This window comes from Canis lupus, chromosome 25 (genome assembly GCF_011100685.1).
Source record: "Canis lupus familiaris isolate Mischka breed German Shepherd chromosome 25, alternate assembly UU_Cfam_GSD_1.0, whole genome shotgun sequence".
NCBI classification, from domain to species: domain Eukaryota; kingdom Metazoa; phylum Chordata; class Mammalia; order Carnivora; family Canidae; genus Canis; species Canis lupus.
The window spans coordinates 43,291,080-43,317,779 of record NC_049246.1 but is presented as its reverse complement, the minus strand read 5'-3'; the positions used below and the strand labels follow the sequence as shown (position 1 = coordinate 43,317,779).

The following is a 26,700-nucleotide window of genomic DNA, read 5'->3' as shown; positions in this document are numbered from 1 at the left end:
AAGCCATCGCGATGAGAAAATCCAACATTTCTTTTCAAGTTTCACCGCCTTCCTTAACCATGATGTATTTTCAACCTTCTCAGAGAGGAAGGGAGCAAAACTAAATTTGGATGGGCAAAAAAAATCAAGCATAGAATTCAACTTAGGCGGGACGCCTGGGTGGTTCAGCAGTTGAGCGTCTGCCTTTGGCCCAGGGCGTGATCCTGGAGACCCAGGATTGAGTCTCACGTCAGGCTCCCTGCATGGAGCCTGCTTCTCCTTCTGCCTGTGTCTCTGCCTCTCTCTCTCTGTGTCTCTCATGAATAAATAAATAAAATCTTCAAAAAAAAAAAAAAAAGAATTCAACTTAGGCTAATCTACAACAAACCTGCTGTGATGAAATCAGCCAACTCCCTGGACTTCAATTTAGTGGCTACTATTCAGGAGTGCTGACAGGTGTTTGACTAAATTATAACGGAATAGGGGACGGAGATATACCGGGTCTGGAAAGATAAGTGCATCTGTTGTTCAGTGGCACAGGAGTACTCTCCAAACATGCTTGGAAACAGTGTGAGATCTTTCTTTAGAAAAAGCCACTGCATCACAATTATTTCAGTCTCTTAAACACATTTTCATAAACTTCTCAGGGGACATCTTAATTTTATTAAGTCCACAAAAATTACCAGAATGGATAAACACTGATAACAAATAGTATGCTGAAATGTCAATGATGGTGAAATGTAACAATTAAAGGAGCTCCAGGCAAGCAGTCTGAAGGAAGTAATAATAGTACACAACCAGATCATCAGACATATGCCAAGTGAGATTCTGAATACAAAATAAAATGTGCATGGCCAGCAAGTCTGTAAAATAATCTAGTTTTTTTTCAGGCTACCAATTTTCTTCCCTTTTTTTGTTTTTAAGATTTTATTTATTTATTTATCTATTTATTTATTTATTTATTTGAGAGAGAGAGAGAGAGAGAGAGAGCGCGCACATGAGTGGGAGGCAGAGGGAGAAGCAATGCTTCCTGCTGATCAGGGAACCCAACGTAGGCTTGATCCTAGGACCCCAAGATCATGACCTGTGCCAAAGGTAGATGCCTATAACCAACTGAGCCACCCAGGTTCCCCCAGGCTACCAATTTTCAATGAAACTGAATAAAAATTATCCTTTCGATAATGAAAAAGTATGCATGGAATGGTTTTAAGAAGTAAGGACATTTAAAAATAGTTACATTAGTCTGGATTAACAAGTCTTAATACAACCCCAAAAAATCATATTTTATGGCACAAGCAAAGTTAGTCAAAGAAAATTATCTGAAAACAGAAGCAATTTTTCATTTTTTTCACAGCATCATTCAGAAACGACTAGCATTGACAAGGTGAAACCGCAATGCCGCCCAGGGTCCGATCCAAGATTCAGAGGCCATCACTCACCTGGAAGAGCTCTTTAAATGAGGGGTGTACCATGGGATTGGGAACAAAAGGCAGAGCATAGAAAGGAAGAAACTCCGTAGTCTGGCTCAACGCTGCCCCTTTGGTCTCCAGGTAGGTTCTGAAATAAGAAATCCTCTCATCCAGGTCCTCTTTGTCCTGCAAAGAAGGAAAGATGCTCACTTGGGGTCTCCTGCTGGATGCCCAGTCCCCTGTCTATCCACCCTCTCTCCGAGGCTCCTTCAGTTCCAACCACGTGCCTGGTATCCTCCCCACCTGGCTGAGCAAGCACGCTATCTCCAGTCATTCTAACACTGCCCCTGATTTCACCCCAAATTTTGTCAGGAATTTCAGAGAACTAGATAAATTGTTCGATCTGTGTCCTTTTACTTTATAATTGGCATGGCCTCATGTCCTTAAAATTCTTCATAAACATCATTTCTACTGGCAGGACAAAATCTCACCTTGTGGGTCTATCACAATTCACTAAACCAATTCCCCCAGTACTAGACATGTGCATTGTTTCCACTTGGCACAGGTCATGAACATAAGCCTGCATTCCCAGGACTCCCTCAGGAGAAGTGTCTATGGGTGAACAGGTGGACCTTTATAGTTTTTTGAAACAGAAGCTTCCATAGCATTCCTCCTTTCCTTTGCAAAGCTAACTAAGGACTGATCTTGCAGGCTTCACTGGTTCCACGTGTGATCTGAGGCCACTCAACCCCTCAGGTTTTGATTGCCTCCTGTGCCTCAGTGAGGTCGGAGGACTTGAGCTGCTCAGCCTGGAATCAGGCACTCTCCCTCCCTGACTACCTGGCTGCACCAGATATGGGCACCCTGTGTATGTATGCTCTTCTAATCAACACAGCTCACCCCGTCTACAATGTGAAGCCTTCTTCTGGACACCAGGCTTAAAAAATACATGATGTTCATTGACTTTTTTTAATCTTACATCAAAATAAAATAATTAGAAAACAGAAATAAATAAAGTGAAAATCCCCCATGATCTCACTCCTCATGACCGCTGTCTTGAAGAACAGGAATGGCTACCATGACATACTGTGAAGCTGCTCTGTCCACCACTGACCTATTCTGAGGCACCACCCCCCAACATCTTACTAAGTGAAAACAGGTGCTTGGGGGCAGTAGCTAATGCCAGTAGAAGCCACTAAAGAAATGTACGTGGTCAAATGTCAACATGGCCCTGTTCCCTTCTCTCATTTGCTCTGCTCCTGGAGGCTCAGCGGCCACAGCAGCAGGTGCTCTCAGCCGTGCCTGCTGCACCTCTGTGGAAGGACTGCAGAGGCTACGTTCAGCCCACCGTCAGACAGACCTTCACAAACAGGCACATCTCCACAGCTTAAGCCTACATTTCTCTTCTAACAGACTAATATGTGGTCTCAGTGGGTGTTCTCTTAGACATGTATTTATGTTAATACATGTACATGTATTTATGTTAAGTTGCCAAATAAGGAAACTATTTTGCTGGGTTTTCAAAAATTTGAGGCATTGAGGAAAACCATATAGTTTTCAGTACAGAAATTATTAACTTTCCATATAAATGAGAAAATAAATTTCTGGGAATGAGACAGAAAATCATGCACAGAACACAAGACGTCTACTCCTTGGATACAATATGATAAAATGGCCACAAAACTAAATTAATGCTCATTTACAAAACAAAGCTAACATTTCCCTTGAACACACCACTCAGACCCACCCAAATCACAAAGGGAACCTACAGGTCTCCCTATGGAGTGTTTCAGAAGATAGATGGCAAAATGGATATGAAGATAGAATTCCAACTTCTGGGCAAGGGAGTCATGATCTCGGATGGAACTGGGAACGTGCTCCTCCCACAAACTGAAGAACACCTTCTGGTCTCCATTGTCAAATGCAGTAACGAGGTTCTTCTGTGGAGAAGATATCAGCCTGAGCCCCAGTCATAATAGATGCCCATTCTCCCAACACCCCAAATTCTCACAGTCTACCCAATACCCTGGATACCCCACACACTCCATGCATGGTTCCAGTGTGATGAAAACTCAGTCTCCTTCTCAAGACAAGAGACAGAAAAACATAGAGCTCAATGGCTTCAAGTATCTTAGGCTGAGATTCCCACAAACCAACCCTGGTTGCAAAAACAAGTCTCGGCTTTACAAGGAAGAGATAAAACATTTAAGTCTCTGAAGTGGAAGGTGCCAGGCATAGGCCAAGGACTTGAGGCCAGAAAACTCAAAGGCACATAAACACACTGAAGTCCCCCAATAGACTTGCTGACCCACAGCCTGTGATCGATAAAAACCAGGCCAGACCCAAAGCACAGCCAGGCCTCAGCAGAACTCACCTCACATACAGAAGCTTGCTGACGCCCAGCTGAGTCCTGGAGTGACAGCTCCAGTCAATCCCAGGCCTGGGTGGTGGGTGCTGCCATTTGCTCCCTGTCGTTAAAGCATGTCCCATCAAGATGGCACTTGGGAAATGATTACAGATCCCAACACACCCATACAGGACTGTCTATGTCCACCAATTACAGAAACAGGGACACATAGGCTGGAGATGGAGGAAGGAGCAAAGGCCTGGTACTCTTCCAACCTCAGGGCTCTGTGAGCCTGACTATGCAGGGCAGTTTCCAAACCTACTATGCAAACGCTGAAATAGAGAATTCTGGGGAAAGGAGGGGGCAACTGTCATGCCACCAGCCTCACAACAAGAATGATAAGTGACCCACTGAAAATACCTGCTGCATAATTTTGCAGATTTAGGTGTTAAGGCAAAATGGACAGAACATCCTAACAATCCCAAACCATGTGATCCATATTATTTTCCTTACTGTATCATATGCCCAAGATACTAAGACCTACATTTTGTGTTCATTTGCAAAAGCTTTTCTTGGACTGGATTTTCTGTAGAACCTCCAATCCACACCCCCCACACACACACACACAAGGCCATTATGCATCACCACTAATTGGTCATTGTTCTTTTATACTTTTTTTAGATGTCTTTATAGTTTTCCTCCTTTTTTTTAGGTTTTTTAGAAATAAGCTTGTTAATATTATAAAATGGGAACGTACTGCACAAAGTTGTAGTGTCTGGTTATGCTTAAAAACATTCATTAATAAAGAATCTTCGGGGGAACGCCTGGGTGGCTCAGCAGTTGAGCGTCTGCCTTCAACTCAGGTTGTGATCCCGGGGTGCCAGAATCAAGTCCCACATCAGGCTTCCTGCATGGAGCCTGCTTCTCCCTCTGCCTGTGTCTCTGCCTCTCTCTCTCTCTCTCTGTCTCTCATGAATAAATACATAAAATCTTTTTTAAAAAAAATCTTCAAGGTGCCTGGGTGGCACAGTCAGTTGTCGACCAACTCTTGGTTTTGGCTTGGGTCATGATCTCAGAGTCAAGAATCTTTAACTGTGATTATTACAGAAATTTTTTCTACCATGTGATCAAGAACAACTGAATATTACCCTACTCTGGAAGGTCTTGGCTCCTCAGTCTTGGAAGAAGTAAAGGACAGCCTGTCAACAACCATGGGAAGGGAGGTGCCCAAATAAAGTACAGTCAAGCACTGCCACCTCTGAAGAACTAGGAGAAACCCCATTACTGACTGATACAAAGGTGAAGGGGATCTTCCCAAGTGGCAGTGCTGCTGGGGCCTGACCCCACTCCAGGCTCACCTCTGCTGAACTCTAAGCAAACCCTGCCATCCCTGCAAGCCACTCTCCCCAGAGAGGGCTAGTGACCAAGAGCTCTTTGTGTGAATGAGTTGAGTATTAAGTATTTTAAGGCTTCGAGTCAAGGTATTTTCTTATGTGGCTTGGCAAAGTCCACATGTTCAAATGGACCATGTAGAGTTTGTTCTGAATTCTTCATTTGTAGACCTGGGACCACAAACCTTCCCTGTATCATTATAATCACATCTAAAAGCCGTCCTACGGGCAGCGGTGGCTGCCTGCTCAGCGGCAGGGTGGCTCAGCGGTTTAGTGCCGCCTGCAGCCCAGGGCATGATCCTGGAGACCCAGGATCGAGTCCCACGTCAGGCTCCCTGCATGGAGCCTGCTTCTCCCTCTGCCTGTGTCTCTGCCTCTCTCTCTCTCTCTCTCTCTCTCTCTGTCTCTCATGAATAAATAAATAAAATCTTTTTAAAAAATTAAAAATTAAAAAATAAAAGTCATCCTAACTTATGATTCATATTCCGTACCTGAAAAATCACTGCATTTAAAATAATATCGACATACAAAGCAATCCAGTGTTATAACTCATACAGTCAGAAATATTAGTGATCTTCTCTAATATAAAACATGATCCCAGCCAGAGTCACCAAGATTAGAATATTTACACACTATCAAAAATAACTTATAAACACACACACACACACATCTTACAGAACTGTGCTTAGGGAAATTCTCCATTTGTTGAGTGCCACTGACACAATATTTTGCTAAGCTGCTGTTTCAGGTATTTTTGTTCAGAAGAGCTATCATAGTAGGCACAGCTATTTATTGAATGAGCAGAAAACATATGTTTGTGGCAATCAGAAAGTTTCGAGGTCTTTAAAGTTATAGAAAAACAGACCTGAATACATCTGAGAAATGTAAACCCAAGCCACAAGATATCACTTCACATCCATTAGGATGACTACTATCAAAAAAAAAACAAAACAGAAAACAACAAGTATTGGTAAGGATGTGGAGAACTTATAATCCCTGTGCATTGTTGAAGGAAATGTAAAATGGAATCACTGTGGAAAATAGTATGAAGTTTCCTCAGAAAATTAAAAATAGAAGTACCATATGATCCAGTAATACACTTCTGAATATATATCCAAAATAACTGAAAGCAGAATCTCAAAGAGGCATTTGTACACCTACATTCACAGCAGCACTATTCATAATAGCCAAGAGGTGGAAGCAACTCAAATGTCCATTGGTGGAGGAATGGATAAACATAATGTGGTATAGACAGATAATGAAATATCCTTCAGCTTTAAAAAGAAACACTGTCACATGCAACAACATGGATAAACCTTGAGGACATTATGTTAAATGAAATAAGCCAGTCACAAAAAGAAAAATACTGTATGATCCCACTTAATATGAAGTATCTTAAGTAGTCAAATTCATAGAAACAGAGGTAGAATGATGATCATTAAGAGCTAGGGTTGAGGGCAGCCCCGGTGGCTTAGCGGTTTAGTGCCGCCTTTGGCTCAGGGCGTGATCCTGGAGACCCAGGATCGAGTCCCACATCGGGCTCCCTGCATGGAGCCTGCTTCTCCCTCTGCCTGTGTCTCTGCCTCGCTCTCTCTCTGTGTGTCTCTCATAAATAAATAAGTAAAATCTTTTTTTAAAAATAAATAAAATCTTGAAAAATAAATAAAATAAAAAATTAAAATAAGTAAAATAAACAGAAATGCATGTATGTTAAAGATACTATGTCACAACACATTTCCTAGGGAAGGTACTCAGATTAAAGATGACATTACTGGGGCGCCTAGGTGGTTCAGTTGGTTGAATCTGACTCTTTTTTTTTTAAGATTTTATTTATTTATTCATAGAGACAGAGAGAGAGAGAGAGGCAGAGACACAGGCAGAGGGAGAAGCAGGCATCATCATACAGAGAGCCCGACATGGGACCCGATCCAGGGTCTCCAGGATCATACCCTGGGCTGCAGGCGGCGCTAAACCTCTGCGCCACGGGGGCTGCCCTGAATCTGACTCTTGATTTCAACTCAGGCCATGGTCTCAGGGTCGTGAGATAGAGCCCCTAGGCAGGCTCCTCGGTCAGTAGGGAGTCTGCCTCTCCCTCTTCCTCTGCCCCTCCCCCTGCTTGCACACTCTCCCTCTCTCTAATGTAAATAAATAAATCTTAAAAAAAAAAAAAATTACCAATTCACACAAAAACACCTGAGTATCTAAAAGTCACTCTGGGGGTGCCTGGGAGGGTGCCTGGCTGGCTCACAGTTGGTAGAGCATGTGACTCTTGATCTCAGAGTTGTGAGTTCTAGCCCCACATTGGGCATAGAGCTTACTTTAAAAATAAATCAATTAATAAAACAAATAAGGGCAGCCCGGGTGGCTCAGCGGTTTAGTGCCACCTGCAGCCCAGGGCGTGATCCTGGAGACCAGGGATCGAGTCCCACGTCGGGCTCCCTGCATGGAGCCTGCTTCTCCCTCTGCCTGTGTCTCTGCCTCTCTCTCTCTGTGTTGCACATGAATAAATAAATAAAATCTTTAAAAAAAAATAAAACAAATAAAATAAAAGTCACTCTGACCAAGTTACCAGAAACAATTCCAATATTCTGTAATAGCATTTCTTACAAGTTGGGAACATCTCGATTATTGACAGAGATCAAAAAAAGCAAAATGTTACCTGGATGATCAATGATTTGGAGTCCTTTAAAGAGCCACCTGCTGTTTTAGATAATGGCTTTCCTTTCATTTTGCATTCTTTTGAAAATGTTTTCAAGGTGTCTTCAAATTCGGCAAAATCTAAGTACTATAAAAAAAGAACATAAATGTATATACATTTCTCTATTTTAACATCAACAAAGCAACTGTCTTTGATGTAATTGTACAGGCTCAGTGTTATCACCAATTTATAATGGGGTTAATGAACTGTCATCTTTGGGAGAACCTGGGATCCAGCTTATAATTTACTTAATTGACACACATACCAAAAGCCTAGAAAGGCAATCACAGAAAATGCTTATTTACAGAAAATAAATTTGTTTTCAGAAAGAAAATGTGAAAAAAAAAGAAAAGAAAGAAAATGTGAGCTGCATGACTCATTTATCAATGGAAATAAACTGATGTCTTCAGCAGTCTGGAAAAGGCAGAAGTGATCCTCAGAAGGCCGGCTTTGGGTCTGCTAGGTCTCTGGGAATTTGCTGCTGAAACAGGCACTGGAAAGAATTCCTGTCCTTAAGGACAGAAGCCACGCCACATTAAGAGACAGGTACCATCATTGGTGATCCTTAAGCACAGCACTCATGCTCACCACCTGTCCCGGGAAGACCCTCTCCCTGGCTTTCCCTACCATGCACTCTACTTACGCTCCCCATGCTCTCCCGCCCTCCTTCTGTTTGTGGTAGGCCCATCTTTTGGTTTCCACCTCCTCCGAGTGGCCTATGTCCCCAGGCCCGGTCCCCAACCCTTTGCAGTGATGGCTTTAAGGATTTATTCACGATCACAACAATGAACTCCAAAGCTGCGTTTCCAGGGTAGATGCCTCACTCCACTGCCACGGCTCACAGTGCCTGGTGAATGGTCTAGTCACAGACTAAAAAACAGCACCAGCAGTTTCTTTAGCACCAACTATGTGCTAAAAAGTACGTAGAGAATATAAACAAGCATAAGGTGTGGGTCCTGTCCTTTAAAAGCTTTCAGCGTAGGAAACCTAAATGTCCACCAGGCAACAAGTTAAGTAGATACGGCCACTCAATGAAAATTCTAAAGCATTGAAGAGTATGAGGCAGATCACAGGAAGATATTCACACTATACTATTGATAGAGAAAAGCCAAGTTTTGGAACAATGTGTGCAGCATTGTTCCATTTTGTAAAACAAACTATAGATGTGTAAATATATTTTAAATATTCATGGGGAAAAAAAAGTCTGGAAAAATAGATTAACCCACTAATGGTGGTCACTGCAGGAGTGGAACAGGGAAATAAACTTTTCATACTTCCACATTGTTTGAATCTTTACCATGAGCATATGTTACTATTACAATTTTCTTTAAAGAAATTTTTACAAGGGGCTTTAAGATTTCAATTAAGTTAAATTTTTTTAAAAAGTATCATGCTATATGATAAGGATAGAAAACACGTTATAAGGCACTATAAAATTTGTTGTATTTTAAAACACAAGTTTTCAAGATCTCTTTTTCTGCAACCTGTGTTTTGTAGAACATACCTCTTTCACAAGTCCAAGTAATTCTGATTCATGAGCCAGGATATCCCCCATATTGAACTGTTACTGTTAATTCTCACAGCAGAAATCTGAACAAGGCAAAAGTATAAGAGAAAAGCTTTCATTTCAACCATCTGTGAAATCATAAAAAGGTGGCTGTGGTGGGCTGAATGGCCGCCATCCTAATCCCCAAAACCTGTGAATATGTTACGTTGAATGGCAAGAGGGGATTAATGTTGCACGTGGAATTAAGGTTGCTAATCAGCTGACCTTAAAATAGGGAGAGTGAGTATCTAGGATTATCTGGTGGACCCAGCATAATCACAGGGATCCTTATAAGGAGGCGAGAGGGTCACTATCTGAGTGGATGCACTGCTTGCCCTAAAGGTAGAGGAAGGGTCCCAAGCCAAGAAATGAATGCAGACAGCCTCTAGAAGCTCAGAAAGACAAGGAACAGATTCTCCTCTGGAGCCTTCCCAAATGAACAAGCCCTGTGAACACCTTGATTTTTAGCTCAGAGAGACCTATTTTGAACTTCTGACCTCCAGAACTATAAGATAATAAATCTGTGTTGTTTTGGGGCACCTGGGTGGCTCAGTGGTTGAGCTTCTGCCTTTGGCTCAGGGCGTGATCCCGGGATCCTGGGCTCAAGTCCTGCATCAGGCTCCCCAGAGGGAGCTGCTTCTCCCTCTGCCTATGTCTCTGCCTCTCTCTCCGTGTCTCTCATGAATAAAGGGATAAAAATCTTAAAAAAAAAAAATCTGTGTTGTTTTAGGTCACTTATCTGATGGTAATTTATCACAGCAGCACTAGGAAAGATGGAGGCTAATGTCCAAAGTAATTCCTTCTTCCTTGACAACTACTTAAAATGAATATGAAAAAAAAATGAGGGATCCCTGGGTGGCGCAGCGGTTTGGCGCCTGCCTTTGGCCCAGGGCGCGATCCTGGAGACCCGGGATCGAATCCCACGTCGGGCTCCCGGTGCATGGAGCCTGCTTCTCCCTCTGCCTGTGTCTCTGCCTCTCTCTCTCTCTCTCTGTAACTATCATAAATAAATAAAAATTAAAAAAAAAAAAAAAAAAAAAGAAAAAAAAATGAATATGAACATGGCTAGAAGGTGGTGTCAATGAGAATCGAGGATTGTAGTGAGACCGGGAAAGATTATTCTTCTTATTTGGTTTTCTAATGTGCCATAACATGTTATGCGTAATTCAAACAGTCAAGACCACAAAGTGCATTTTAGAACAAAACAGAATTTGATAGGGTTCAATCGTTTACCTTAAAGAAGGATATGCATTAAAATTAATCTGATAGAAATGAACAGAACCTCCAAGTAAAAAAATAGTAACCATTCACAAAAAGATATGAGATATGAGATACTACTTTTTTGCAAGAAATCTTTAATGTTTTCCAAAGACCACAATCATTTAGCCTTACAATAATGGGGGAGGAAGTGGTGTCCATTTACACAAGTGTTAACATACATACGGTCATGCAACAGAGAATGCATTATGTCAGTTTTTGTTTTTTGTTTAGAGAGAGAGCGTGTGCACACAAGCTGTGCGGGGGGGAGGGGGCAGTGGAGGAGGAGGGCAGGGGGACAGAGAGAATCTCAAGCAAGCTCCACACTGGGCATTCAATCTCATGACCCTGAGACCATGACCTGACCGAAAACTTAGAGTCGGATGCTTAATTGACTGAGCCACCCAGGAGCCCCACAGTCAAGTTTTTTAAAGTTATATTTATGGATGGACAACATCTATATACATTTCCAAACATTTAAATAGATAAAATATCACGAACTGGAGATCCCCGGGTGGCTTAGCAGTTTAGCGCCTGCCTTCGGCCCAGGGCGTGATCCTGGGATCCCAGGATGGAGTCCCACGTCGGGCTCCCTGCATGGAGCCTGCTTCTGCCTCTGCCTGTGTCTCTGCCCCTCTGTGTCTCTCATGAATAAATAAAATCTTAAAAAAATATATCGCGAACCTTTTTATTTTTTTTAATTTTTTAAAATTTATTCATGATAGACATAGAGAGAGAGAGAGAGGCAGAGACACAGGCAGAGGGAGAAGCAGGCTCTACGCAGGGAGCCCGACGTGGGACTCGATCCTGGGACTCCAGGATTGTGCCCTGGGCCAAAGGCAGGTGCTAAACCGCTGAGCCACCCAGGGATCCCTCGCGAACCTTTTTAAAAAGCACTTCCTACTTTTTCTGTCCCCAGGTGTGCCCAAAGCAGCTACTCCTGGTGCCCCACTCCCAGGCTCTTCACCCACACTAGCTGCCCATCACACCAGAGGAATGAAAAGGTCTGGGCACTAATACTAACCGTCCCATTCACTGGCACCTGGTCTGGGGCAAGTCACTAAAACTTGGGGCCTCTTTCACATGCAAAAAGTGGAGAATTATCAGATCTCTTATGGTTACAGGAACATGATTCTGTAACATTACATTTGATCTGCCCATTAGAGTCCATTGACTTATTTGAGCACAAGTCAGGGAGATTAAAAGTAGTAATTTCCTCCTTTTCATTCTCTTTGTCTCACTATCATTTGTGGCTTCATCTCCCCCAAGGTACGGGGACACAGTCTTCCATCCCTTCTATCTCCACTTGAATTTCTATCCTATTACCAAGTGATCCTTCCCTTCCACACTTTCTCCTCTGCTCTGTTAACTTGAGCCACAGTGGCTGCCATGTGGCTGCACTCACTGGATGTCCACAGCACATGCCTGTCCTCTCTCTCTCGAGGACTTTGCACTTACTGCAGACACCCTCCTGACACCCTCATCTCATTCAGGTCACTTAAATGTCACCTCCTCAGAGAGACTTGCCCTGACTACCCTTTGTAAGGGGTCAGCTCCATCACCTCCTAGTCTTTTGTCCAGCATTATTTTTCTCAACAGCACTAACCACTACCTGACTGAACATCCCTACATTAAGTAGTGCTCCCTGTGGATTTAGGAGGAACCTCCATTTCCCTGGCATGGCCAGTGCCTGGCATGCTATAGTTGCTCAAAAATACTTACTGGATGGAAGTAATATCAGATACGGGGAAAATAAAGCAAGGAAGGGGACAGTTTGGAGAAGAATGGCATAGGGTCACTTTAGATGACGTGGTGAAGGCCTCCTTGAGACCACATGGGCAGAGACATGAGGACCTGAGCACTTCTGGGTCTGGGGGAGAGGGAGCTGCAAGTACTCAGGCGGTGGAGTGCTGAGGGACAGAGGTGTGGTGAGGGAAGCCAGGCATGGAGGCCATGAGGGCCCAGAGCAGGTCAGATAGGCCTTTTGTGAGCTAGCAGCTTCAGGGTGACAGGAAGCCTGGAGAGGGGACTGGGAGGGGCCTGCCACCATCAGATCTACGGTTCTTAACAGCAGGGTCTGCTGCATGGGGAAGCCTGAGGGAACACGGTGGTAAGGAGGCCACTGCAAAGCCCAAGCTGGTGATGAGGGAAGTTTGGAGGAGCAACAGGAACTCTGTGAAGGGTTTTAGGGTTCCAAATGCAAAAGGGAGGTGGTGTGACCCACTGATGGACCAGAGGTGGATGATGTGAGGGGGAAAAGTGAAGGGCGATGCTAGGGCTGAGACAGATACCGTTTGCTGAGGTGGGAAAAATGGGGGGGGGGGGGTGCATCTGAGAGGCCAGTGCAAGAGTCCTGGGCCAGTCACAAGAGTCCCAGGCCCATGAGGCATCTGAGCTGGGTACTGAGAAGGTCGGGGCATGTGAGTCCAGAGTAAAGGGAAAGGCAGGAGCTGGAGGCAAGCATTTGGGAACTGTCAGCATAAAGATGGCATTTCAGGAGACAAGGATCCCAAACAGGACTCCTAAGGAGAAGGCCTGGGCCTGAGCATTGGACCATTCAGGGACCGAAGAGAAGCAGCCAGCAAGAGACGAAGCAAGAGCAGTGACCCGTTGGTGGGACACAACCAGGAGACTGTAGCACCTGGAAGCCAAGGAAGGTGGTCCCCACATCAACTGCGACTACTTGTGGTCAAGTAACACGAAGGTAGAAGACTGAAGCCCTGGATTTGGCAACACAGAGGTACGAGCAGTGATGAGAGGTGCCTGCCTCGAAAGGACTAAAGAGAGCAAGAGAAGTAACAAAGGACAGACAGGGAGATCTGTCACAAAAAGGAGAGGAAAGGAGGGGGAGTGGTGGCTGGAAAGAGATGGGAGGTTTTTTAAGGTGGAGGATGTTACAGCAGCAGGTTTCTAAAGTGATGGGAATGACCCAGTTAGAGAAGGACAAATTGAGGCAGAGGAGAGGAGATGGGTAAGGAAGCTAGGTCCTTGCCGCATCCAGAGTCCCACTGGAGGGCCAGGCTCTAGATAGGGCAGGGATGGTCCACCCCCCAAATACAGAGGGAGGGCAGAGGACATGGGTACTGACCAAAGACACAGACAGACTCAGTGATGAGGAAAACAAGAAACAATGTCATGAGCTGACAGTCAGAAGCATGTGACAGCTGAAAGAGAAGAGAAGGGAGGAACCAAAGTGCCTACGGACACGTGGCAGGATTTCTAGTATTGAGAGTCTGCTTAAGACTCATGGACTAAAATCCAAAATGGAACCAGTCTGCATGATTTTGTAGTCTTTCTCCAGCCACTCTCAGCTCTCTGAGTTAGGCTAGCCAGGGTGAGGTTTTTCCAGAAGACAAGGGAAAGAGAAGACAAGTGCAACAGTTATAGAGCAGCAAAGGGAGAGGAGGGGAAGCACATGGGGGGTTGTTGGGCAGTGAAAAAGCAACAGGGTCAAACTCCTGCCTAAGAGGGCACTGGGCCTAAGATCTGCTTCAGAGGCACATCCACGGGCGCTTGAAAGATAAAAAGCATGATCAGAGTGGAATGGGTGCTTGATTTAGGGGGTGATCCAGTAATAAAACATTCATGATCATGGGAGTAAAGAGAATGGGACAAAAAAGATGCCTAAAAGATGAAGAAACTGGAGCCAGGATGGTGAAATCCCTAAAAATGAAGTAGAGGAGGTGGAGAGGTAGACCGCAAGCCAGGCAGCCAGGCGCTATGGTCTTCGCGGGGTGACAACTGCACTCCCAGGAGGTGTCGGTGTCAAGGTGGGGCAGCAAGTGGTCAAGACTGGGGTATGCACTTCAATGGAGCTGGGAGTTTTGAAGAAGGAAGGCAGTGATCTGCAAGTAGCAGGGAGGACACCTACCCTTCTGGCACCTGCAGACCTGCCAGATACAGAAGAAGAAAGGCCGCCTGCTGTTAAGGACCACCATCTCTGCAGCCCTTCTCTGGATCCACACCACCCCTGCCCCTCTCACTGCTGCCCCTACCCCTTCCCCACATGAGGCCCACCAGTGGTAAACTCCCAGCATTCCTCTGTACCGCATGCTCTTTCACAAATCCCAAAACTTCTGTTTGATGTACTCGCCCCACCACAAACTTCACTCATTGTGCTAACTTAACCCAGAACTGACCTCCTTCAGGTCTTCCACGAACCCCTTCCCTTCCTTCCCTATCAAGGCAATTCTCCTCCTCCTCTCTGAACTCTACGTTTACTTCTACTGCTACACTTATTACCCTGTTTACAAATGCAGGGAGGTAGATTTAAATGTGATCCCTCCAGGGGTACCTGAGTGGCTCAGTTGATTAAGCTACCGGAGTGGCTCAGTTGATTAAGCCGACGTGATTTTGGCTCAGGTCATGATATGAGGGTCGTGAAACTGAGCCCTTCCTTGGGCTCCACACTGGGTGTGGCATGTGCTTAAGATTCTGACTCTCCCTCTCCCTCTTCCCCTCCCCAAGCACCCCCCTACTCATGCACTCTCTCTCTCTAAAATAAATACAATTAAATAAGTAAATTTATTTAACTAACCACCTGGAAGGCATGATAGACACCCAAGATATTTACAAATAGATCAAGTCCAAGCAGAAAGAACAGCATTTCTGAAGACCCTAGAACAAGAAAACTTTGTTGTTTTTTGAGAACTCAAGCTCCTTCCTACCTCAGGGCCTTTGCACATACTCTTCTCTCTGCACCATTTTCCTCCTCTTTTTTTCACGTGGCTAACCCTGGTGCTTAATAAACATCAATTCCTTGGAGAAGTTCTTCAAGACCTTCATTTGAATAAGAGTCTGCCCTTATCAGTGAATGTGAGCCACTGTTGGGTGTCCCATTACTCTGACATTCTCAGAAATCAGAATTCTCTCTAAACCTTTATATCATAAAAGTTCATTTATTAAGATTTTTTAAAGATTTTATTTATTTATTCATGAGAGACAGGGGCGGGGGGCAGAGACACAGGCAGAGGGAGAAGCAGGCTCCACGCAGGGAGCCCAACGGGAGACTCGATCCTGGGTCTCCAGGGTCACACCCTGGGCTGAAGGCGGCGCTAAACCACTGAGCCACTCGGGCTGCCCCCTTTATTAAGAATTTATTGTATGCCAGGCAACGTGCAAAATGCTTCACATTTGATTTTCACAATAAACCTGAGAGGTGAATATGATTTATATTCTTTTATAGATGAGGTAACTGAGGCTCAAGAAGACCTTGGTGCTCCCAATAATCCAGCCAGTAAGGGCCAAAAGCCGGAATTTAAATCCAGACCGCTGTTAACCACTACACACCATTACTCCAAATGCGGGCACCACCTCAATCGGAATCACCCGGGATGCTTGTGCAAATGAAATTCCTAGAACCACCATGATCTTACTCAACACCAGGGTGGCATGATGCCCAGAAACTGTTTTAAACAAGCTGCTCGGCTGATTTTTTTTTTTTAAGATAATACTTCTTTATTCATGAGAGACAGCGAGAGGCACAGACACAGGCAGAGGGAGAAGCAGGCTCCATGCGGGGAGCCGGACGTGGGACTCGATCCCAGGACCCCGGGGGTCACGACCTGGGCCAAAGGCAGATGCTCAACCACTGAGCCACCCAGGTGGCCCCCCGGGGGTGATTTCTATGCACACGCAAGTTTGCGAAGCACTGCTCTACTGCTGGATGCAGGAACTAGAGAAAACTTCAGCCACTCTTGGGGGGTTGCAGTGTGGTGGCTTCGTTTCTACACGAGGGGCTCTAGGGCCGACGAGCTGGCGGGGAAGGGGAAGGCTATGGGATTTGCCTGGAGGACGAGCATGCATGGCTGGCATCCTACTTTGGCTCAGGTGGGATGAAGTCTGGGGAGGCGGCGCTGATGCGGGTAACGGAGGCCACCCGCTCGCCCCGCGGGGAGACGCGGCCCCTCACGTTTGGCCCACTGAGGCACAGATCCGGGTCGGCTTGCGGGAAGCCGCGGGCCGCTCCTCCGTGGGTCCAGGAGGCGGCCTCGGGCCCAGGGCGGCGGACCAGACACGGGGGTGTCGGGGGGCGGCTGCCACGCCGGCTTTCCTGCGGCCCTCGGGCCCCCCACACTGCTGCTTCCCGCCCGGAGCTGCGGATTCTGCGGCCGCGCTTACCTGCTGCACCGCCGCGGGCATCCGCGCCGAACCCGCTCGGCCGCCACCTCTCGGGCCGTCGCCCCGGCAACCGCCGCCGCCGCCGGCGCAGCGTCACGTGGGGGCGGCGCAGCCAATCGCGGGACGCGCCGGCGCGGAGCATGCTGGGAGGAAAGGCGGGCGCTCGGGGCGCTGGGGCCGCGGCGCTTCCTGGGCGCGGAAGTGAAGCTGCGGTTTGCGGTTCGGTGGCCGCTGCGGGCCGCGTCCTGGGCGGGGGAGGCGACCCTGGCTTCCTCACCGCGACTTCCCCGTCGTTCATGCGCCGAACGACGCGCCTGGTGCCGTGCCCGGCTCTGGGGATGAGCCGAGGGCGGCAGGAGGCCAGCGTACAGGCTGGTGGTCGTGGAAACGCCTAGCTGTTGTTCTCGGTTCGATTGATTGATTGATTGATTGATTGATTTATATTTATTTATTTATTTATTTATTTTGTTATTCTCATTTTACAGGAGCGACCCAGAGCTACCTTAGAACGAGCGATGTCGCCCAGAATCTGCCCGAAGGCCTCAGACGTCCACCCTGGTGCAGCTAGCAGTTTCCTGGAATTTTACAGAAATTTCGTTCTCCGAAACACCCGAGATTTTGGTTTTCAAAAATAATTCAGGAATGCAGATCCTCCCTCTCCTTGCACGCGGTGCTTGGGAGCTCAAGTCCAACGGCACTGAAAGAGGACTTGCCAGTCCTCCCCCCCCAGTTCAGCGGGAGGTCGGGGAGGTGGTTAGAGACCACACCTTCCCTCGAGGCGGTACCTTAGAGACCGAGGCTCTTGAGTGGCAATCTCTGTGTTACCACCTCGTGCTTCCAAAAAGATGACCCAAAACAAACAAACAAACAAAAAAAAAAGATGACCCGAGGCCAGAGTCAGGGAAGAGAGCATGGAGAAAGTAGGTGAGCTTTACCCTGAAGAAGCCCTAAGATGGTCTGTGGCCACCATCTCCCTAGCTCCCAGCGCTGCCAGTACTCTTCTGGGACTTGAGATTGTCTTCAAAAAAAGAAAACAAACAAAAAAACCCTGCCATTTAGCAGGAAGAGAAATCCTGTCTTTGTGATATATATTGAAAATGAAAAAAAAAAAAAATGAAGCTCCCCAATTCCAATAAGTTAACATTTGTGACCTCACTGTGTGCCAAAAGTTGCCAGACAAAATATAGAACATTTAAATTTGTGGGTTTTTTTACTTTTTCTTTTTTAAGATTTTATTTATTCATGAGAGGCACAGAGAGAGAGAGAGGCAGAGACATAGGCAGAGGGAGAAGCAGGCTCCATGCAGGGAGCCCGATGTGGGACTCGATTCCAGAACTCTGAGATCATGCCCTGAGCTGAAAGCAGATTCAACCGCTGAGCCACCCAGGCTTCCCTAGAATATTTAAATTTGAATTTCACATAAGTTTTTAATATAAGGACATCCTGGGATCCCTGGGTGGCGCAGCGGTTTAGCACCTGCCTTTGGCCCAGGGCGCGATCCTGGAGACCCGGGATTGAATCCCACATCGGGCTCCCAGTGCATGGAGCCTGCTTCTCCCTCTGCCTATGTCTCTGCCTCTCTCTCTCTCTCTCTCTGTGTGTGACTATCATAAATAAATAAAAATTAAAAATATATATAAGGACATCCCAAATATTGCCTTATTTTATGGCGAATACAGAACATTATATTGTCCTGTATTTTTATTTGCTGAATATGACAACCCTGTATGTGCCTAGCACTGTGCTAAGTGATAACATAGATTATTTAACTCACATCACATCTATGAGATGGGTATTTTCAGCATTTTATAGATTAACAATGTTGTGCTTTACCTGAGGTAATGTGCACGTTGATGTCTGAACTGGGATGCTCTCCCTATTGCTGTAACCTGAATGAAATCAATCTCCTTACCCGTCCAGGTTTTGTCTTTGACAAGGTAAATAACATGAAGTACAGCAAGGTTAAGAACTCAGAGTTCACACAGCTGGGGAGTGGTTGTGGCATCAGATTTGAATCTAGGCCCTGGTGCCTTTGGGCCCTGGGCTCTTAGCTATGATAAAACTACAACTGGGGCACCTGGGTGGCTCATTCGTTTAAGCATCAGACTCTTGGTTTCAGCTTAGGTCATGCATGATCTCAAGGTGGTGAGATTGAGTCCCACATTGGGCTCCAAGCTCAGCACAGTGCTTGAGATTCTCTCTCCCTCTTCCCCCTTCCTCTGCCCCTCTCAGTTGTTCTGTCTCTCTAAAAAAAACAAAACAAAACAAAACCATTCCTGCTCTGCTTTGCCTTCTGAGGGCATTTGCCTGACTGCCAGGATTATGGTCATTGTGCTGGTGATTATCTTTGCCCATCACCTCTCTCCTGGTGATAAACCTGACCATAGGGCTAGGCACCCAGCCCAGAATGGACTAATCTTACCCTATCTCTCTCACCACAGTGATTGGCCCAGGATGGGCATGTGATTCAGGCTGAGCCAGTGAGTCTTACCTTGGGATTGTTCTGTTGAAGTATGTTCAGATTATTGTAAAATGAAACTCCAGGGCAGCCTTGTAACCATGTCCTTTATCAACTAAAAAAAGCCTAAGAGGGGATCCCTGGGTGGCGCAGCGGTTTGGCGCCTGCCTTTGGCCCGGGGCGCGATCCTGGAGACCCGGGATCGAATCCCACGTCGGGCTCCTTGCATGGAGCCTGCTTCTCCCTCTGCCTGTGTCTCTGCCTCTCTGTCTCTCTCTGTGTGACTATCATGAATAAATAAATAAAATCTTTAAAAAAAAAAAAACAACCTAAGAAAATGAAGCTGTCACTCAGGAGAGATGCAAAGAGAGCCTGTTAGGGGTATCAAATCCTTGGGCCCAGATTCTGAGTTCCATGGAGCTGCTCTCATTTCTGCAGCAGCTCTGTCCTTTGTGTAAACCATACCTCCCTCCAATCAACCATCTTTTTTATCTAAGTTGATTCACGTTGGGTTTCTGTCACTTGCACCCCAGAGAATTATTAATTGTATACATAATTTCTATATATGTCATATCAACTAAAAGTAGCTTCAACAATGGAGTTTAGGGCAGCCCGGGTGGCTCAGCGGTTGAGTGCCTGCCTTCAGCCCAGGGCATGATCCTGGAGTCCTGGGATCGAGTCCCACATCGGGCTCCCTGCATGGAGCCTGCTTCTCTCTCCGCCTGTGTCTCTGCCTCTCTGTGTGTGTCTCATGAATAAATAAACAAAACCTTTTTTAAAAATGGAGTTTATTATTAATTTAAAATGTTATGTTAATTTTATAATCCAGAGGTAGCTTCTTACCAGTACTTTAAGTTGTCAAACACTTAGGTTGGTTTCTGACATGTAACATCTTTGTGATTGTGCCTGATGCTGGGACAAGTAGATATTTCTTGATAAAGTTAGTAAATAAACTGCCATCATTCTTTAGTTATAGTGTAAAAATTCCTTCAAATCCTTGAACATTTGTGGGATACAAGCATTAAACTGGAAAAAAATATATCAGATTCAGTATATTTAACCCATTTGATATGTCATGATAGGTACAAAGATTACTTTTGTCACAAACGCAAACTGCTTCTATCTGAAGCTTCATCTTGGCCCTACCTAGCTGACTCTGCTCTGTAGATTCCTAAGTTCAGAGCAGCACACTGAACCAACTGCCTCGCCTTCCCATCTCTTAGGCTTACCAAAGCACCCCATTGGTTTTTGCTTGGCAAGTCCAGTTTTCCCAGAGACAAGATGGACCCAAAATGACTTTCTAAAACGTTTAAGCATGAAAATTTCAAACACAAATCTCCATAAACCCATCACTCAGATTTTAGGATTATGAAAATCTTGCTGCTGGGGAAAACTCAACCTCAAATTCAATTTTTGGAATATGCACAATACTTCAGAGGATCTAACCAGGCTTTCCCTGGAAATAAAAGGGACTGGCTGAGTTCCAGGTTCAAGGGACAAATCTGAATCTTATGAAGTCAACAGCCCTCTCTGGGCCTCAGTCCTTGAGCACCTTGATGGTGGGAGGCCATGCATCTCTGTGGCATGCTATGTAGTTCTCTCTCTCTCTCTCTTTTTTTTTTTTCAGTTTCAAACATTTTATTTTTTATTGATTTATAATTGATATGCAAGATAGTGATTTGATATTTTTATACATTACAAAATGCTCACCACAGTAAGTCTAGTTACTCATACAAAGTTATTACATTATACTTTTTTTAAAATTTTAAGTAAGATTGAGTCCCACATCAGGGTCCCCTTAGGGAGCCTGCTTCTCCCTCTGCCTGTGTCTCTGCCTTTCTCTCTGTGTCTCTCATGAGCAAATAAATAAAATCTAAAAATAAAACTAAATAATTTTAAGTAATCTCTATACCCAATGTGGGGTTCAAACTCATGACCCTGAGATCAAGAGTCACATGCCCTACTGACTGAGCCAGCCAGCAGCCCCAAAGTTACTACAATATTATTGACTATATTCTTCATGCTATACATTATATCCCTCTTACTTACTTCATAACTGGAATTTTGTACCTCTTAATGCTTCACCTGTTTGGCCCATCTCCCCACCTGCCTCCCCTCTGGCCACCACCAGTTTGTTCTCTGTATCTATGAGTCTGTTTCTGTTTTGTTTTGTTTCTTCATTTATTTTGTTTTTTAGACTCCACATATGAGTGAAATCATAAATCATGAATATTTGTCTTTCTCTGAGTTATTTATTTTGCATAATACCCTCCAGGTCCATCAGTGTTGTCACAAATGGCAAGATTTCATTCTTTTATGGCTGAGTAATATTCCATTGGCTGATATATATATATATGTGTATATATATATATATATATATATATATATATATATATATAGTCACTTCCTTATCACTTCCTTATCCTTTCATCTGTCAATGAAAACTTAGGTTGCTTCTATAAAAAATGCTGCAATAAACATAGGGGTACATATGTCTCTTTAAATTAGTGTTTGCATTTTCTTCAGATAAATATGCAGAAGTAGACTTGCTGGGTCATATGACAGTTCTTTTTTCAATTTTGGAGGGAACCTCCAACATACAGTTTTCCACAGTGGCTGCACTAACTTTTACATTCCCACCAATGATGCACCTGGGTTTCCTTTTCTCCCTGCCAATACTTGATATTTCTTGTTTTTTTTTTTTTATAATAACCATTTTGACATATGAGGCAGTATCTCATCTCATCATAACTTCGATTTGCATTTCCCTGATGATGAGTGATGTTGAACATCTTTTCCTGTGCCTATTAACCATCTGTATGTCTTCTTTGAAAAAATCCTATTCAGGTCCTCTGCCCATTTTTAAAAAATATTTTTAAAATTTATTTATTTGAAAGAGAGAGAGAGCATGAGTGGGGGCGGGAGGTGGAGGCAGAGGGAGACAGAGAGAGAGAACCTCAAGCAGATTCTGCTGAGAGTGGAGCCTGACATGGGCCTGATCTCACCACTCTGAAATCATGACCTGAGCCGAAATCAAGAGTCATATACTGGGATCCCTGGGTGGCGCAGCGGTTTGGCGCCTGCCTTTGGCCCAGGGTGCGATCCCGAAGACCCGGGATCGAATCCCACATTGGGCTCCCGGTGCATGGAGCCTGCTTCTCCCTCTGCCTTTGTCTCTGTGCCTCTCTCTCTCTGTGACTATCATAAATAAATAAATAAATAAAAAGAGTCATATACTTAACCAACTGAGTCACCCACGGACCTCTCAGCCTATTTTTTAATAGGGTTGTTTGCCCTTTTGTTATTGATTTGTAAAAGTTCTTTATATATTTTGGATATCCACCCCTTGTCAAGTTTGTAAGTATCTTCTCCCATTCCATAGGTTGCCATTTTGTCTTGTTAATGGTTTCCTTTGCTGTGCAGAAGCTTTTTATTTTTACACAGTCCCATCTGTTTATTCTTGCTTTTGTTGCCCTTGCCTGGGGAAACAGATCCAAAAGGGAAACAGCTCTCAAATGAAGTCATCCTTGCCGCCGTAGCAGGCAACTGTCTGGCCACTATCTCTACTGAAGGACGAAGAGCTGAGACCACACAGAAAGAACACTGTAAAAATCCCGCAGAAGAATGAGTTGGATGAGAGGGTAAAGCCCTTAAGGCCGACCCACTCAGACAAAGCTGGCAGCCAGCTAGACTGAGCTTATCGCTAGAGCTCCTACAGGAGTTCAGACCAAGAGCATGTCTCTGAGGAAGCACAGGGCCTGGATCTAATCAGCAGGTAGGAGGAGGAACATACTGGAATACTAGGCACAAATCAAAAGAAGGACTGCTGCAAGACGCTGCCTAGACAAAAAAAAAAAAAAAAAAAAAAGTCCTACCAGGAAAGTTGGGTTCTGGTCACTGTCCAAATCTCATGTTGTGTGAGGGATTCAGATCCATCTGTTTTCCCAATTCAGAGTCCATGCAGAGGTGAAAGCACTGGATTTTGGTCTCCCAGGGGCTGCTTGATTTCATGAAAAGAGAGCATACCTGGGTGGGAAGACACATCCCCCAGGGGAGCTATCATTGAGCAGGAAAGCAGGGGAGGCCTGAAAATGGGGGAGGCCAGAGTCTCAGAGTCCATCTTGGCCTCAAGTGCCATCCTTCTTTACCTTATCCTGGAGATGTGAGTCACATCACAGCCCCCAATTGTTCTGTGGCCTGAATGAAGTTGCCAAAAAGATCCAGGCCTTAAAATGGACTTCCAGAAGAGCAAATTTGGAACTAAAAATCTTTTTTTTTTTTTTTTAGTTAGGTTCTGTACCCAACATGAGGCTTGAATTCACAACCCCAAGATCAAAATTCATGTACTCTACCAACTGAGCCAGCCAGGTGCTTCATGGAACTGAGATCTTTCCAAACCAAGTATACTTCTGCAAGAGACTGGTGGGACTCTCCACTGGTCATGTTCATAGATACAGAGATACAGACACTTAAGGTTTTTAGTGAGGAATATCACCAGCTTCTAAGCAAGCTTAAAAATGCACATTGAGGGGATCCCTGGGTGGCTCAGTGGTTTAGCGCCTGCCTTTGGCCCAGGGCATGATCCTGGAGTCCCAGGATAGAGTCCCATGTCAGGCTCCCTGCATGGAGCCTGCTTCTCCCTCTGCCTGTGTCTCTGCCCCTCTCTCTCTCTCTCTCTCTCTCTGTATATCTCATGAATAAGTAAATAAAAAAAAAAAAAGAAATGCACATTCTCAGAGCCCCACCCCCACCCCCCCGCTGAATGAGCTGCGGGTGGGGGGCGGCGCGAGGTCCTGCCCTGCGGAACTGGGGCGGGGGGCGCCCCTGGGTGGCCAGCAGGGGGCGCAGGGGGCGGGGCGGAGCGAAGAGCGCCCGGGGGTGCGAGGGGGGGCATGCGGGGTGCAGCGGTCACCTCCACCCCCCGACCTGCGCCGGGCGGGGCGGAAAGCTGGCTCCCGCCGGGCCGCCGCCTCCCCGCCCGCGGGCGGTCACTTCCAGGCCCCCGGAGTCCGGCGGTGCCAGCGCCGCGGAGGTTCCCAGAAATTGCCCGCGCTCGGGAAGGGGGTGGGGGGAGGCGCACCCGGGGGGGAGGCGCACCCCCGCCCGCGCAGCCCGGGAAGGAGTGGGGCAAAGCTGGAACTGCCTCTGCACCGCGCCAGGCCCGCCTCGCTGCGAGCTGCCCGGGTGCCCTTGCAAACTCTTTCTCCCTCCTGCCTCGGCTCCCTCCCTCCCTCCCAAGTCAGACGGGGCCCGCCTTCAAATCCGGTGCCGGGAACCTCTCTCAAAATAGCTTACCTAAGGGGCGCCGGGCCGGCGGGGTCGGTGGAGCGTGCGCCTCTCTGGGTCCTGAGTTTGAGCCCCACGTAGGGTGGAGCGCTTACTCAAAAATAAATAAATAAATAAATAAGTGAAATATTAAACAGTTTAAGGCAAAGGGACTTCGTTGGCTCACATCACAGGTTAAGGCAGAGGAGGAGCTGGCTTCGCCCAGAGCTGCAGGACTCCAGCGATGAAACCCTTCAGCTCCGCACTTGGGGCTCTTTTCCTCTGGGCTCTGCCCTGTGGCTCTGAGTGGGAGCGACTGGAAGTCAGTTCCCTCAGTGGCCAGGCCTGGAATGGGTGGCCTGCAGAGAGCTAAGCCCCAGGGCAGGGTGCCCCCTGAGGGTCTGATTCCAGCCCTCCCAGGGTGGCTACACGCTGCCCTGGGCTTTCTAAAATACCTCTGCGAGTATAGAGTAAAGGCCCCTTCTTTGCTGAGCATGTGCACGCTGGTCGCTTTGCTAGCATCGAAGAGTCTGGGCTCACACAGGCTCGCTGGGCAGTGAGTGAGGGCTCAATCCCAGGCCTCCGGGCCTGCCCATGAGAGAGAACTCTCCAGCAAGGAGGAGAGGTGGAGGGGCACAGATACGTGCCCCAGCTTCTGGCTCTGTGACCCCCCTCTTCCCTCGTTCAGCATGTCAGGGGAATGGCCTGGGTCTCTGACTCCCTGGGCCAGGTCCCAGGATCCTGCCAAGATCCTGGGGGGAGGTGTCAAAGCAGGCAGAGATGTGGAGTATGGTGCAGTGTGTACATATCTTGTCTGGGCTCAGAAGTTTCTGGTAAATAGAGTTAAGTCACCCCTCCCCCTGAGGATTTGCAGCGCCTAGGGGCTGAAAAGCTGTCCAGGAAAAGTGACATGAACCTTGTCCATCCCCTGGGCTCAGGCAAATATGGCCCAAACAAGGAGTCAGGGCAGAGCTGGCAGTGGTAGTTCCAGGAAGCTGAGGCCAGGACACTGGGTGCACACAGTAGGGGCCTGGACAGCTGCTCTCTGGAGCTGCTCCCCTCCCCTCCGTATCCCAGCAGCCGAGACTAACACGTCAAGATTGTGCTCTCCACTTTGCAGGTGACACTTGGCAACCTACAGAATACAGCAGGCCCCAGCTCCGAGAGGGGCTTTTAACAGCAGAGTCCCAGAGTCTTGGAGCCAGAGCTCTCCAGGACTGCTGAGTAGGGGCTCGGGAGTCAATGAAACCACATGAAAAACACATGGAGAGTGAGAGGGGGACCTCCTGCTGCCAAGGGACCCTTCAATCCAACCCCTCTGGACACCAGGCCTATTGGCTAGTGGCCTGGAGGGGTAGATGTTCTGAATTTGGAGGTTTTCCACCTGGGCCATGTGTGGTGACATCCAACGAACCACAGCCAGGCTGGAAATTTGACACAGTCCCGTTTGTATGGAGACGAAGGAAATTTCTTTCTGTAGGTTTTCTGGTAGGCTGAGCACTGGACTGGTTTGGAAGAAATACTTGGATAAGTCCTTCAGCACACTGGTGGGGTGAGGAGCAGACAGGAGCCCCCGGTCTCAGTGTGCACCTTCCCAGGAATCTGGGGGCTGGCCCCAGGGCCTTTGCGTCTGAGTACCGAAGTGGGTGTGGGCTGTGCCGTTCAAGGGGGAGCTGCGGCTGACCTGAAGTGCCCTGGCAGAGAAGAGTATTTGGAGCCGGGAAGGAAGGGAGCCAGCAGGGCAGGGTGCTGCTCCGGGAAAGGACGGTGGTCTGGCTTCATCAATGGGGCATCTGGGGGCCAGAAACATGTAATGGAGGCAAAGGGAGACAGATTGTGTGTCCTGAAATGAGCAGTATTGTGCCCGATTACCCTTCTCGTCTTTTCCCACAGCAATAAAAGCATTCTTAGCTGGCCGCATGCTCCTCGGTACTTCATCTACAGCCCAAGGGGATGAGGGCAGAAACGATGGCCCGACATCTGGGATGTGTCAGTCAGGGGAAAGTTGTGTCTTTGTTTTCTTCTTCCTTCCTCCTTCTTTGTGGCTGGAATGCAGATGGTTCGTCTGAAGTGCAGGCACCACATGAGACCCGGAGGTGACCTTGGGAAAGGAGTCCAGCCATCGAAGCCGTATTAGTTTGGTGGAGCCACCATAACACGTTATCACGCACTGGACAGCTTAACACAACAGAAACGTATTCTCTCTCTCTCAGAAGCGCATTCTCTCAGG

General features: G+C 46.6%; 1 protein-coding gene and 2 long non-coding RNA genes across 9 annotated transcripts in view; 1 reads left to right on the top strand and 2 right to left on the bottom strand.

Moving 5' to 3' along the window:
• The window catches only part of ARMC9 (armadillo repeat containing 9), a 147,457-nt gene extending 130,607 nt beyond the window's left edge, over nucleotides 1–16,850 (bottom strand). For 4 of the 7 annotated variants that reach the window (XM_038574163.1, XM_038574166.1, XM_038574168.1 and 1 more), the window contains exons 1-5: nucleotides 16,748–16,850; nucleotides 9,329–9,414; nucleotides 7,786–7,911; nucleotides 3,158–3,328; nucleotides 1,419–1,574 (exon numbers count right to left, since the gene is read on the bottom strand). In XM_038574163.1, coding sequence (XP_038430091.1) covers nucleotides 1,419–1,574; nucleotides 3,158–3,328; nucleotides 7,786–7,911; nucleotides 9,329–9,379 — 504 coding nt within the window. In that variant the 5' untranslated portion in view covers nucleotides 9,380–9,414; nucleotides 16,748–16,850. Of the gene's footprint in view, nucleotides 1–1,418; nucleotides 1,575–3,157; nucleotides 3,329–3,762; nucleotides 3,857–7,785; nucleotides 7,912–9,328; nucleotides 9,415–16,747 lie in introns of those variants that run through there. The other 3 variants (XM_038574167.1, XM_038574165.1, XM_038574169.1) reach the window with 3 other exon arrangements.
• Nucleotides 16,851–16,909: 59 nt separating this feature from the next.
• LOC111092325 lies at nucleotides 16,910–17,915 on the top strand. Its single transcript, XR_005378281.1, has 2 exons — nucleotides 16,910–16,966; nucleotides 17,233–17,915. It is a non-coding gene; the product is annotated as an uncharacterized LOC111092325 (long non-coding RNA).
• Nucleotides 17,916–19,997: 2,082 nt separating this feature from the next.
• On the bottom strand, nucleotides 19,998–26,670 carry LOC111092482. Its single transcript, XR_005378800.1, has 3 exons — nucleotides 24,501–26,670; nucleotides 23,081–23,231; nucleotides 19,998–20,231 (listed from the first exon to the last, which is right to left on the bottom strand). It is a non-coding gene; the product is annotated as an uncharacterized LOC111092482 (long non-coding RNA).
• Between the last annotated feature and the right edge of the window lie 30 nt (nucleotides 26,671–26,700).